The 14933-nt window shown below is 47.3% G+C and overlaps 1 protein-coding gene across 4 annotated transcripts in view; it reads left to right on the top strand.

Moving 5' to 3' along the window:
* LOC144734286 (dystrophin-like) overlaps positions 1-14933 on the top strand; it is a 636663-nt gene that overhangs the window by 250 nt on the left and 621480 nt on the right. For all 4 annotated transcript variants that reach the window (XM_078616432.1, XM_078616429.1, XM_078616430.1 and 1 more), the window contains exon 2: positions 5182-5401. In XM_078616432.1, coding sequence (XP_078472558.1) covers positions 5329-5401 — 73 coding nt within the window. In that variant the 5' untranslated portion in view covers positions 5182-5328. The remainder of the gene's footprint in view (positions 1-5181; positions 5402-14933) is intronic.

The following is a 14933-nucleotide window of genomic DNA, read 5'->3' as shown; positions in this document are numbered from 1 at the left end:
TTCATCCTCTCCTTCTCGTCACCCCTCCATCCTCGTGTGCCATCGTCTCGCCCACCCATCTGCACCTTCGTTCACTTTCGCGCACTTTGCTTTCTCTCGTTTGCCGTCGCTTGCGGTGGCTCAAGAAGTTTCCACGGCGGCTTGGCGATTATCTTCGGAGGAGCAACTTTGTTGGGTGGTGGGTGGTGGTGGTGGTGGCGGCGTGGAAGTTGAGCGCGAGTCGCTGTCGACCGCCGCCAATGATGGGAATTGTCGTCGTTGTGCGCGCGACGATGTCGATCTGAGAATCTGGTAAAGTCACGGAGATAGAAAATGAAATAAAAATGATACTTTAAAATAATAAAATAAATTGGAAATAATAAAAGCAAAAAAAAACCCGACGTTTCGATCGCAAAACAAGCGGTCTCCATCAGGCGGAGAGAAAAAAAAATGTGAATATTTATTTAGACCGGAGGAATTGGGCGAGCTATAAAGCCTCTTTTTCACGTGTGTCCATCCGGGTCGAAGTGGTTGCTGCCACCTTATCCCGCTGCGTCGTGGACGTTAGAGACCCTAGGTCGTTCAGAAGACGCCCCCCCCCACTCCACCGAGAGGGAGATGAAGCGAACGATGTCACCGGGGTTGTGTGCATCCAGCAGTGGATTTCACCGTGGCTAATGATGAGCTGCCTTTTGCACTCCGAGTACAAGTCTCACCTGGTTAAATAAAGCAGAGCTGTGTTTGCACGTTACAGTGCGACCAAGAGGCGTGTAGTCACCAGGATTAGAGAGCACACGCAGAATAAAGACATTTAAAACTGTGTAAGAAAAGTAAGTGGTCTTGGGGAGGGGTTGTTGTTTTCCGATAGTCAAGAATATTGACAGCTGTCAGCCAAGGAACCAGAAATTAACCCAGGAGATGGGGCGATAAAATCAGCTCGGTGGATTATTACATCCCAGGATCTGTTTCTCGAGATGGTGCGGCGGCTTGGGTGGGGGAGGCCTTCATCCGGCAGTGGATTGAGCACGGCTGACGATGATGGGGGGGGGGGGCGTTGTGATATTTGAACAATGTCCAATTGTGTGCTTGAATGTCAAATGCTGAATGCCATGCGGACCAGGTTTCGGGGGACGAGTCGCCTGGATTGCCTTTACAATGTTACAGTGGCGGTTTCGAAAGTTAATTTCGAAGTTTGTGAATTTGCCATACGATGGCCAACAACTTTCCAACGGATGGTGCAAGAGTTAAAGGCGCAGCCCTGCAATGACTTGCTCAAAGCATTTCTGGCCACACTCGAGACGAGCTCTCGAGATCCGCTGCGTCTTGCAAGCGGCTCTTTAACGTGAACTTTACATCGCAGGCGAAGGGGTTCTGTAAATGGCACAAGGTGAAGTCTCGAAAGTTGAATTAAACCTTAGAGCATATTAAAACAACAAACAGGGTTTGGATTCAAACTACTGATAGAGTTGCCGACACGGACTTTAACCCATCCGTTTGTATACTCATTTCCCAACTCTTCCGGACCGAGATAGTATTCGCTTGTTGTTACTCTTTCTCCAAAATCTCACTTTCACCAGCCTGCCTTGAAGTGTTCTTTAAGTTGTTCCAAGCGGTGCATCGGCAGTGATGTTGGAAGGCACTTCCTGCGTCTGCTGCATACATGAAGGCTGCAATTGCCGCTTGCCTGCTCACAATGCATTGTAAAAAAAAACACTCACTGCTTGTCATTGCAAATTCCACATTTTTTAGCAAAATGTAAAGTTTTGCTTATTTTGGAGCCCCATTTGACAGTGAGACATAACTTTCCAGGTACGTATTTTATTTGATCAGCATCAGCAATGCTCAGTCCACTGCTGGGTGAAAGCCAGCCTCTCCAAGCCATCGCTGTCTCTCACGATCCTGCGATGTGATGACCCAGCACCTAGCGCCAATGGAAGAACTGACGTCTTCATCGCTCCACATCATCATCGATTGACGTTTTTTATCTCAAGACACATCCTCCGATTAGCACGGTTGGCTACGTACGGTGCGAAAGGAGTTCAACATACATACAAGACGCAAACAATTATTTGGCTGCCCCTCCATTATTATTCTTTACCATTGGTCATGATGTGTCCTGCCCAGTTTACTTTTCTTAGCAATATGAATTCTGTCTATATTGCGGTGTGCATACTTAATTTAAGGTTAGAGTGGTAATTTTTTTTGTCATTTCCAGCAAAGCTAAGGTATGGCGAATGAAATCTAGACTTGTAAACAGGAAGTGTGTGAGTTTCAGTGAAAGACTTTCCAACAGAGACTGCTCTGTCAGACAAACCGAAATTCATTAATCAAATGGGACAAACCCTTAGCCACTTTCGTCACATATGCCCAGACACACACAAACACGGGCATGCGCGCGCGCACGCACACACACACGTGCACGCGCACGCACACACGTGCTATTTCAGGGCGAGAAGACCACTGCTGTTACTTGGCATCAAGGCCGTAATTATAATAGAAATTGGGGGGGGACACTTTGGGGGGGACACATCCCCCCCAATATTCAAATATGCTCAAAATGCCCCCCCCCCAATATATTGCTATAAAAATATTTTTTAATAATAATAATTGCTATGCTATGTAAATAAAAACAACAATTTGCTAAACCTTGGCCACAATATCTGGACTTGTCTTCATGTAACAATGCATAGATTTCTGTTTATATTATTCTGGTTATGGTTGTACTTTATGAATCCCTAATCTCTGCCATTACATACAATGAAACAAGAAATGGTAAAAAAGAAAAAAAACAGCAATGTAATACAATACACTATCAGACAATTATTGTAAAAAAAAGTCCATCCCATATGTTAGTGGATTTTTTTTAAAATATTTTAGGCAAGAAATTAGTTTTCAAATTTCGATATTTTTTTTCTGGGGGGGGGGGGGGGGGACCCCTAGACCCCCTGGAAGATTTGGTCCCCCCCAATGCTGACTCCATGGCTACGGCCTTGCTTGGCATCAATAATTTTCTGGGCACCTTTGGAAATTGTCACGTTTCACAAATTGTCACATAGAGCCGCAAAGGAAGTAAAAGTAATGATTGCTTATATGTTGTCTCTTCTCGACGTTCTATTGCTGAGTCATTTGTTTCAGAATGTACTTTAGAAGTACAGCTGCTGCGTATTGAAATTACTATCATAAATAGCCTGCGGGGGAAAAAGAGTTACGCTTGCCGTTATGGTGGAATGTTATCGGGTGTTTGGTTTAGGGATCCAGCGAGCCCATTCTCTAGGCAACTCGGAGGCTGCTCCTTAATTTGTCATACCCATTTCTTTGTAGCTCATCCCTCAGCTGAAATATATTGTTTTGAAATGAAAAAAAAGTCTTATTTGCTTAGCAGGGCACATTCGTCCATTGCATGTTGACGATACAGGACATCTTTATTGGCGGTTGTAACAAAAAATGTTGAATTGACATTCTGTGAAATAGCTGTGCTACAAATAAACAGATATAACCTGCTGTTTCCATATTCGACGTGAACTTTCCAGTTTTTTAATTATGGAGAGGAGCGGTGGGGCAGTGGTTAGCTATGATCCCTGTGAGTCCTGTTTCTCACCACGGCTAACATCAGATCAGTCGCAAGTGATATCTGAACTGCTCCCTGGATACTCCATCTGAACACGCTCACCAGTTGGTGATACATGGTGATACATGGTCAGTCCCCATCGCTGACAGAATGTGGAAGCCTTCATCCAACAGCAGATTGAGTTAGGGGCTGAAATGTCTTTAAATGGTATGCAAATGAGAGCATTTCTCAGCGCTCGTGGATGTAGTGTGGAAGAGTAGGCCAAATACCATCTGGAGGGGCTCTCTAGAGCTCCCTCTAGTGGAGGCCCTTCTGCCTCCAGTGGGGTGAGCAGATTATTGCAAAGCTGTAACTTAACTTTTTAATACATGTGGTATTATTCAGCAAGAGGCTCTGTAAGATAGCTCTGTTAAGTTTATTTCAAAGTTGCCTTGAGTGTTCTGAATATTGTTTAAAGCTGTGTGCGCATGCTAAAGTCGCTCAGATAGATGGGAGCAGTCCACCGAAATTGAATAATAATCACGAGATTGCCACGTGATGATACGAACTTGCCATGCTTATCTCATGGAACCTCCTTTGCCAGTGTCAACATATAAGAATAGATTTTCCCATTTTTTCTGGGAACAAAAGATGTTAAAACACCAAACTGAAACCTGTTTTGTTGCCAGAAAAAATGGGAAAACCTATTCTTATATTGCCATGCTTATGTTTAATCTGTAATCAATAATTGTAATTACAAAAAAAACATGGCTTTCAAAAGATCCAATGATGTAATAATTTCATGTATCACATTGTGTGTTGTTCGCGATGACATCAATAATTGATTAATATATGAAGCCACAAATTAATAGTATTTCTGACATTCTGTAACAAACACATTACATAACATGCTGATTTGCCAACAGCCAAATCGTGTGCAATGTGCCCAGTCTGGTCAGATCTTGGAAGCTAAGCAGGGTTGAGCCTGGATAGAGCTTGGATGGGTGACTACCATGACCGTAAGACCGTTGCAGTAGGCATCGTGGGCGGTACGGGCCAGTGCAGCACAATCCATCGTTCTGCACTTCCTCAACGCAAACCCGCACTGACTAGTGTGGTGAAGTATGGTCAAAGATCCTCATGGCTTGCGAGGCATTTGGAGATGATGATTATGAGCTGGACGGCTTCCATAGCACCACGCTGTGAAGAGTGCACCTTAACAGGCACTGTTAAAAAATATGGGGAGGCCCTCATCCAGCAGTGGATTTACAAAACGGAACGTCCATGTGCACGCATCACCGAGTGGTCACTAAAATCTGCATCGCGACGCACGTGGCTTTTCTCGTTTTCTCGAATAATCCTCTCCAGTATCGAAATGTTCCTGAATTGGTCCTCCATGAACACTTTCGAGAATCTAAATTTCTCTCCATTGAAGGCGAGCCGAGCTAGCAGCTATCCCCGCTGGGTGCAGTTGCCCCGCTCCACCTCCCCTGACCGGTACTCGGCACGTGAATGATGTTGATGGCGGCGGTGGAGACGAGCCAAGGTGGCAGCCCGTAATGTCCAAGAAAATAATAAAACAAGCTCGCACGCTCCGCCCGGTCCACACACACACACCACATTGCCCTCTGCGTGCGTGTTGTCTCCCCTGTCAGGGAGCATTCGTGGATTTTGAGGGAGGTGGGGGGAAGTGCCTCCGTCGTGAGCCGGACTGAACGGACAGGGCCGAGGGGAGCGAGAAGCGTCGTCTCTCGCCAGGGAGACATCGGAGCCCGTTGTTAACGCCGCTGCAAGAGGTTGCCATGGCGACTGCCGACCAGATGGATGAGGAGACCGTCGGAGATGAGTTCGGTGACCTCATCCGCTCACGCTGTGGTAAGGAAAACGTCACGTGCAGCAGCGGCTTCGACATCGACAGCGGCAGTAGTATCGGCAGCATCAGGAGCAGCAGGAGTGGCAGATGTAACCATCACAAGGCGTAGAATGTGACACACTCCTTATCCTTCCTTATCCACGTTGAGTTTGTAAAATGTTTACAGGAGCAAAACACACGGCGACAGGTTAATATATTGGTGCGTTTCTTTGGCCACCAATTTTTATGAGAATGGACACCACTTCGACCATTTAACACAACTCCGCTTCGTCTCATCACACGATTCAGTCCCATCAGCTTTCAGGCTAACATCATCCAGCAGAATTAGTTTAATCGTGCAAACTCTGGAATGGTTTCAACATTGTGGGTCTCATCGGCAGAGTTGAGGCTTATTCCACAATCTTTTTCAATTCCCACAGTTCACTGGCAAAAAAGCTCATCGCCAGCTGCCGATCAGTAGACATAGAATTGTACATTTTCTGTAAAGTTATGTTTTCAAAGGAAAAGTGATGCTTTTTAGCCTGACGCCCAGGCAACCAAAAAAACCCGTCAAGCTGAGCAACGGAGTCGGCCTGTAGACTTAAGAGTGGAGGGGCAGGTATGAGGCCCTGCTGAGTGCTCTGTGTGTTCTAACCCAGTGGCTGTGATTACATTCCACCCTCAAAGAAGCGAAACGTGCAGCGCTGCAGGTTGGCCTCTGTGCCCATGAGGGCATGGCCGTGGCCAAACAGAGCAGCCAGGCATGATACCGTCTGTGTGTGTACGCGCATGTGTGTGTGCGTGTGTGTGTGGTTCAGCAGTTAGCGCGCTGCTATACGAACTCGGCGACCCGGGTATTATTCCCGCTCACGGTGAACGGTGACAATTATCTGAATAGGTCCTGGGCCTCCCCTAGGTCGACTCGGCCTCAAATGAGTACCCAGTGTGGTGTGTAAACATCGCCACTTGGGGCGACAAAGGCGACCGGGCATGGTGCTGGCCACTCACCCCATCGTGTGCCTTGCCAACCTAAATTGTTAGAAGCTATATGGTGGTGGGGGTGGGGGAATCTTTGTCTTTGTTATAGGGAGCGGCTGTTTGATGGTGAGTGCACCGCACTGTGAACATGCCCTTCAAAGTACAATTCCCCAACACACAGCCTGCCATCGGTGGTGATCATTTGACCTGGGCCTCGGCGTCCCGTACGTTGGCTCGGCTTTATAAATGCGTACCTGGTGCGATAACCGCACCTCGCCCCCTCCTTGCGCCCCTCGCTGGCTTTCGCAAGAGAAGGGTTTTAAATATCTCCTTTGGAGTTTGAAGAGTGGTAGCGGTGCTAAGGGGTCGTGGAGGGAGCTACTTTCAGAGCGTCTCACAAACGCTGCTTGTGATGTAAATCTATAGCGCATAGAGAACACTGCTGTGCGAATGTCCATTGATACCATGTCGGTCTTTCCTGCCTGAAATTCTTTGTTGCTGCCCACTGGACAGGATGGGATTAGAGTCAGCACGTGCCTCCCTCTGTGTCCTCGGCTAACCGCCTGGAATTTCAATTCCAGTCACCCATTGCCTTGCTAGATCGTAGAGCTATTTAAAAAAATACACTATGCCCTCACTAGAGATAGAGTGTGATGGTTCATTTATTTGTGAATGTAGGACAGCCTTTGTAAAGTACTGGCCCTTGTCTCGTCAATTTCACGGCCAAATTCCAAAGTATACAAGGTAATGCATTGTCCGAGCGAATGAAAGTGCTTTAGAAATGATTGTCAAGAAATGCACCAGTAAATAATGGAGTAATGCGTAATACGCAATAATCGCAGGGTTACTGGATCCACAAATAAATGGATAAATATAAGTAGGACATATAATAACAGCACAAGTTGACCCTATTTTATAATGGGCTCGTCACTCGCTATTTTTTGAACGAAAAAAAACCCTCTTTTCGTGGTGCAACAGGTGGAAAGAGACATTAATCAGATCTCAAAGTGTAAAACTGGCTGGAATTCTCACCAGAATGAAGTCTCCCAAAATGTTTATGAACCAGTTGGTAATACAGTAATACAAAAAAATTGAATAGAGGCACACGGATGACACAAATCCAAACGTAGATTCGGATACTCTTGCAGCAATGGGTAAATAATGCAATTATGTAAAAGCTCAGAGAGCCCCACTACTGAACGGCAGGGGCCCGCATGACTAATGCTGCTATATTAGTCCGCATGGGCGTGGGTCTCGCACGATGAGCCTTATCGGAGCAGCAGAGCACACTTCACGAGCCGTGTGCTTCACTCAAACCCTACTATGCGCTCGTGCGTGTGTGTGTGTGCGTGTGTGCGTGTGTGTGCGTGTGTGTGCATGTGTGTGTGTGCGTGGGGAGCGGTAGTGTAGCGGTTAGCGCGCTGCGCTATGAACCCGGCGACCCGAGTTCGATTCCCGCACACGGCCAACACCAGTGACGATTATCTGAACCGGTCCTGGGCCTCCCCTAGGTCGACTCAGCCTCAAATGAGTACCCAGTGCGATGTGTAAACATCGCCACTGGGGAGACAAAGGCGGTCGGGCGTGGTGCTGGCCACCCACCCCCTCGTGTACCGTTCCGGCCTTCATAGGTGCTCACGAACAGCACTTGCCCCTACAGTCTGTTACAGGCTATACGGGGGAACTTTGTTGTATGTGCGTGTGTGCGTGTGCCGGGTGGCTAAAGCACAGCAAGTTGGTACAGTAGGGGACACAGGTGGTGCATCAGCCGGTCATCTCGGTCATCTCGGTCAGTCGACCCGTGGCACCTGCTGGGTCTGCCCCGTGACCTCCTGCCAGCGGGGCGTTCGACACTTCACGTGGCCTCAAGGTGCACTTGGCCTGGCACAAGCGTCGTGGTGACGTCACGGCCACTTAGTGGCGAATGGCGGTTGTTGTTGTTGTTGTGCGTGCGTACGCTGGCATGGTGCACTGCGGCCGCGGACCGGGCATCGACCGTGTTTCTGAGTGCCGGCCGAGGCTAACATCAGTGCCGTAATTAATGAATCCGTCGTGGATCTCCTCCACGGTGAACTCTGCCTTGAAATGAGTAGCAAGTGCAGCACTTTAGTACCTTGCACCAACCAGATGAGTTGGCCATACTTGTGGCTTGACAGATGATGATACAAATGAACCACAATACTTTGCTGATCTCGTCAAGGAGCGTAAACCATCATCACATGAACTCTGGTCATCCTCGTAGCAGCAGCGGCGTTTGGCTGGCCATCGAACAAAGACGGTCACCGCATCGCGCCGCACTTTCAGATGCGCTTCTGCGACCGTCTGAAACACACTTCCCTACGATATTAGTAAGCCACTGGGCGCTAAGCACTTTTCAATCGACATTGAAAACGAATTTCTTGAATTGCTTTTTGTGTTTAGTTTGTTGTCCTTCCCCTACACCTTCAATTAGCGCGATTGGCTACGTACGGTGCGAAAGAAATTCAACATACATACAGACATAATGATGCTCTTTTATCCAGGAAAGTCTCATTGAATCGCACTACTTGTTTTTTTCATCCGAAGGGCCCTGCATTGAGACATTTGACAAATATAAACATCTCCACCGGAGAGACGAAGGCAATCGGGCGTTGTGCCGTGGCAAGACCAGTCCTCGCGTGCCGTGCTGGCCTTTTTAATAGGTGCTCGCTGACAGCTCTTGCACCCCCCCCCCCGCGCACCCCCCCAACGGCCTGCCCTAGGCTACGCGGGGCAGTCTTTATCTAAGTCTCTGCCGCACAATTGCGCATGTGCGCATGCGGTGGCAGTAATTTACGGGGAGTCGGCTGCCTTGTCGGAATGGGCTGGGGTTGGCACCTCCACATATAGAACGGAATGAGAGATTCAGCACTCCTACTGAAGCCTCAAAGGGGTTGAGGGTGGGAGTGTGAGGGTTTAGGGGGAAACGCGGGGGGTGTCTCCTGGAATATCTCCTCCCGCCCGCCACCCCCACTGTCTCCCAGTAGGGATCCGTTACGGATCTGCTATGAGGCCGTTTCCTCGGCCTGTCTATATTACACGCATTAATTTTCTCTACTCGACACTCAATTATCCGTTTGTACCTGCACATTTCCCCGTACCTCTGCGGCGTACACATCAAGTGGTGTGAGCTTAATTACGTTTTGCGCTTTACATCAGAAATGCTACGTGTTTTTTTTAGCAGCGTTTGACACGAAGGGTATACATTGTCATGTTGTGCTCATTAATCAGCCTGTGGTGTTCTTTTGGAGTGGAATTTGTTACCACCAGGGTCTGGACTGGCAGAGTGTTTGTATGCGTGTCCTGGATTTGCAAACCAAGATTAAATTTTACTTGTCCGTTATTCATACTGGCAGTTGCTTGCTCTCTTTAAATACCACACACACACACCGCTACAGTTGTAAATAAACATTCCGCCAATGCCACACTCTGGCAGAGAGCTTGCATGGTAACATAATATCTAATATAATCTTCAAGATCAGATTTGGCATTGAATGGTTATGAACTGGGTAGTGAATATATCACGCTTCTAATTTAACATCACACATGACTTCACCGCACGCCAAACTCCAGTGATGTTACAATTCATGACCACTGATGCGTGTGGGCTGATTCATAATTTCACTGATGTGCATTTGGCCAGTGTGTGGCTCGAACGAAATGCAACGGTGACAACAGTATGTTATGTGTGGCCACAATTTCTGACCCCATGAGCTGCATACCGATATATTCATACCATATATCTCTGAAGCGGGTCACATGGGGCGGTCACGTGAGGTGGCGATGCGGCTGGTTCACTCATGCTGGTTGACTGTGGAGTTTTGAAATTAGAAATCTGTGAGAGTGCTCCAGGGGTAGTACTCTTCTCTGGTCATCATTGCCAGGGTAGAGTGCCCCAGGCCGCTTCCCGCTTCCGCGGATTTTTCCCTGTTTCAAATCAAGTTTTTTTTTAAATAAAAAATCAGCTGGTCTCTATTAAGCGGCACTTGAACTGCCTGGGAGCAGAGTGCAGCTGGCAAGCTGCGGTTTTATCCGTCCCTGCTCCACAGCATTTAACAGGCGGTGCACTCGCCGCCAGACCAGCTGACACGGGTTCAGCACGCTGAATGGCGCGGTGTGCCCCCGTAATGTCACGTGTGCTGTGCAGTGGATGTGTTTCACGCGTCTCGCCGTGCCGTTCCCGCGAGCGGGGTGTTGGTGAAAGTCCAACAAAGAGTTCTTGAAAAATCACCCGTTGAAAAAAAAGGGAATGCGTGGAAAATTATTAGCGCTGACGTGTTCATTCTCGTGCGGTAACTTAGCAGGTGCCCTGTGCTAATGGGCAATCACTGCCAACGGTGCTTCAAACTGTGCTCGTAAATAAATACCTGCGCGGTGTTTTTTCATTCGCGAATAGCGTGCGCGAATGAATTTCAAATGTTCCTCATCATTTTTCTAAGCCGAGCGATGGAATGCATGCCAGAGGACATCCACCACGGAGGAGTTGGGAGGGATGAAAGCAGTTTTGTCGTGCAGGTGCGAGGAGGTGGTGGTGGACTGTTAATTCACGGGATCGTGAGAGCTGCAGGCGGTTTTGGGGGGGGGGGAGGGAGGGAGGCCTTCATCCAGCAGTGGACTGACCACAGCTGGTGATGTACAAAAGTATGTTGAACTTGTTTCGCACCGTACGTAGCCAAACCGTGCTAATCGGAGGTGCGGGGAAGGACAACAAACTAAACACAAGAACCAGTTCTAGAGAAATGATAATACTGATGATGGTGATGATTGAGTAAGCACAGAAATGTATCCGCAAGCCTCTTATGCACTGTCGGATGAAACGGATGCATTTGGGGGGAGGTCGGGGAGGTGTACGATGAAAGTCTTTTTGGCAAAGGGTTTCTATTGATCTACACGCAAGGGGAATTAAGACAGAATCCCTCCTCAGCTCGGCAACGCGACTCTGCCGACAGTTTTGATTTCCCAGCCTGCACGCTGTACTTCATGAGGATCAATGCTGCAATAAACCAATTATTAGACCGACATGGGTCTGTGCCAAGATGGCACACTTTGTTTTGGCGGTGCTCGGAACCATGTAGATGTAAAGCGATCGTAATCGGCGGGGCTGGAATCCAGCACAGGCTCAAAATATTTTTTTCTCAGGCAAACACGTGGTGCCCTCTTTGCCAGACACACACACGCACACAAATGACCGTTACCCCGTTGATAAAAAGAAATTCCAACATGAGTGATCTATTCACCCATATCACACAAAAACAAAGATAATATTGTGTACCGTAGGACCTTTGTGCTTTAAAGGTAATCTATAGTTTTTTTAACAAGGACAATAAAGCACAAATATTAAATTCTCCGGATTACAAGATGCACTTCCCCCCCCCTAGTAGTTGAAAGCAAAAGTTTGGCTGTGCGTTTGACAAGGTGAGTATAACTGTCTTAACTTTTCATCGTTAAAAGTTGACCTTACTTTCTATAGCTTCTTACAATCCGGAGACTACGCTGTACATCGTGCCGCATATGTCCATGTAGCATACATATAAAAATACAAAATCTTTATGTTTGGTTCATTGGCCGAAGACAGAATACTGAGGTGCTGTTGTTGGTGCTCATAACAATGCCGCACAGTGGGTTACAACGTCTACAAATATGTGGAAGTTACACCCAGGAAATATTTAAATAAGTCTGCCTCTTGCCTTGGCTCTAAAAAAATACCCCACCACCAGCGCACTCTTGAAAAATCTGCTTGCAGGGTGACCGCACTTATGTTTTTGTCTATTTTTTTTGCGAGCTATGAGCCATTAAAAATCTAAAAAAAAGTGAACAGAAGCATGTTGGCATTTGCTAACATTAGCGGAGAGCTCACACACACACAAACATGCGGTGTGCTCTGTTGCTGTGGTTGGGACAGAGCCCCGGGCCTAGTTTGGTAAGGCCGAGGGATGGCCAGGGATGGCTCGGGTGTGGAATCTGATCTGCCAGGACGACAGCTGTCTGTGGGCCCCTCCCAGCCTTTCCTCACTCCCTCCTCCGAGTACGTGTGGCGCGAACGCCGCTTGAATGGGGTCTGGCAGCAAGTTGCGTTTTCTGGGTTGTGCCCCCGTGAGACATCGCGCGATGTCCGACGTTTTCGCTCCGCGGGCTTGGGAGGTTATTGCGTGAAAGCGAGAACTCATCGAAGGGCAAGCGATGCAGCACAGTCGCGGAAACCTGATGCAGAAGTTGGTAAATTAATTTACTGCCTTCAAAAAACTCAACCTGCCAAAATTATTTCAAACTGTTTATACAATGAAAAGTTATATTGTTTTCACAGGCTCTCTTGAATTTGATTATTAGAATGGCTATGTATGTGTTTTGAACTTATCCCGCGCCGTACACAGCCAATCGTGCTAATTGGAGGTGCGGGGGAAGGACAACAAACGAAAACACAAAGATTGCTGCCCCCCTCTCCCAAGTTGAAAGCATATTTATTATACTCTGTCTAGTTGGAGGAACGGCGGAGCAGTTGGGAGCACACTGCGCTGTGAACTCGGTGACCTGAGTTTGACTCCAGGCTATACCGCCAGCGACGAGTGGTATCTGAACCAGTGCTGGCCCCTACATTCACCAGCCCTCACTGACCAGTTTGGTGAAATAAAGTCAGACAATCTCCCTGACTTGCACGGCATGGGGGTGGCATTCATCCGGCATTCGATTCGCAGAGGGCTGTACATGAATGAATAATAACACACGATCGCGTATGATATGTATGGGAGAGTGTATTATACCTCTGTATTTGTGTTCACCGTACCAAATACTAATATTTTTCTTGTCTTGCGGGGCAGTGTTATAGGTGAAAGTATTGGGTTTTGTTTGTACGTGTGTAGTGACTTGGAGACACAAGTACTTGGAGGCAGTTCTTTAATTAACACCGAGCACACTTTGTACAATACACACCCTACACTTTTGAATTAAAGCTTTCGTGACTGCAGGGATTCATATTCTTGGTTCTTTCGGTAAAGTCACGTAGAAGGGAAATAATAAAATAATGCAAATATAAAACAATACAAATTTTCACGACGTTTCGACTGCAACACAAGCAATCATCTAAAATCAAATTTCTTGCTGTGGATTTCACACCTGATGATTGTTTTATATTAGTATTATTTTATTATTTCCCTTCTACGTGACTTTACCGAAAGAACCAATAATATACACCCTACACTGTTACACACTCCTCAGTCTCTCGCTTATACGCTACTCTACACTGGTTGCTAGCCTACACACAACGCTAGCCGTCTGTCGAGCAGCGCAATGTCAAGTGACGACGACAGCGACGAACGTGGCGATCTTCAGCAGCAATGATGAGGATCACACTCCACACGACAGCCCCGAGCTCCCCTCCCGGGGCCCCTCTTTTACTGCCAGCGTGGCCTGGCTCCGCCCCCGGCCACGCCCCCCTTCTGGTCTATCACGTGACCTGCTGTCAGTCAGGGCTGCTGTAAACTGCAGATCCCCTTCCCTGCCAGCAGCCAGCGCTATGCTACTACATGACCGATTCTATGTCACTACACGTGGACGTCACTGCAAGTGATGTCCCTAGGGTATGCTGAATTGGGGAGACCGCCCCGGGCCCCGTGCTTTGGGGGGCCCCCATGTTTCGACTTCGGCGGGGGGGGGGGGGCCCACACGGTGTGATTTGCCCCGGGCCCCACACCCCAACCTGTGGGCGGCCCTGGTCACTGGTAATGCAATCCCAGGCATCGTTTTGTTTAAATCACAAGTACGTCGTTTCAGTTCCATATTTGCTGAATTTACGAATCTGAACTCCTGTTTTATATATTGTTTATCATCATCATCGACATTCCGATGATTGTTAGAGCTCTTGGCTCGCGACGAAGAGGAAGTTGTGAATTCAATTCTCGGTTGGGGTAGGGTTAACTCGGCCATTGACACCACCAGGGGGTTGACACAATAAGCACCTCTATTGGAAAGCAAAGGCGGTTGTTCTCTAGAGAGTCAACACCTGCCATATGAATGTGGAATTTCCACCTCTGATTTAGAACTCTGAATATCAGTTTAACACTGCAGCATGCTGTTGAGAGCAGAAATACACAGAATTTAGTTCTGACGCTTCTGCATTGGTTACTTTTGTTTATTTTATATTAAACAGTTCTAGTGATAATAATTTTCACTGACAAATAAGCTGTTATTAGTCTTTCAGGTTTGTGAAACGTGTGAACGTATGAGCACACTTTGCTTAATTTACCACGCAGTTTATTTTGTTGATTAATACAGTGCAAGTTTGGTGTTCATTGATCCACTGTTAACCTGAAGCCTTTATCATCCCAGTTTTTAGTTTTATTAGCACAGTGCTGTTTCTATCAAAGTTTCCAATATAGAATATATGCGTTACATCAGTGGGCACTTACCTGGTTATAAATAGAGCACTTAATTCAAAATTAGGTATCGATTTCATGATAATTATTGCTTTTAAACGTGGCATGTTGATATCTCTTATACTGTATGTGTACGCTCCCGTTTTTTTTTGTCTCGCTTCATATTGACTTGACTTTGCAACGCAGAATG

The sequence above is a fragment of the Lampetra planeri genome, chromosome 50 (assembly GCF_965212315.1).
Source record: "Lampetra planeri chromosome 50, kcLamPlan1.2.h2, whole genome shotgun sequence".
NCBI classification, from domain to species: domain Eukaryota; kingdom Metazoa; phylum Chordata; class Hyperoartia; order Petromyzontiformes; family Petromyzontidae; genus Lampetra; species Lampetra planeri.
Note: the sequence above shows the minus strand (reverse complement) of the source record. Positions and strands in the feature narration are given on the sequence as shown.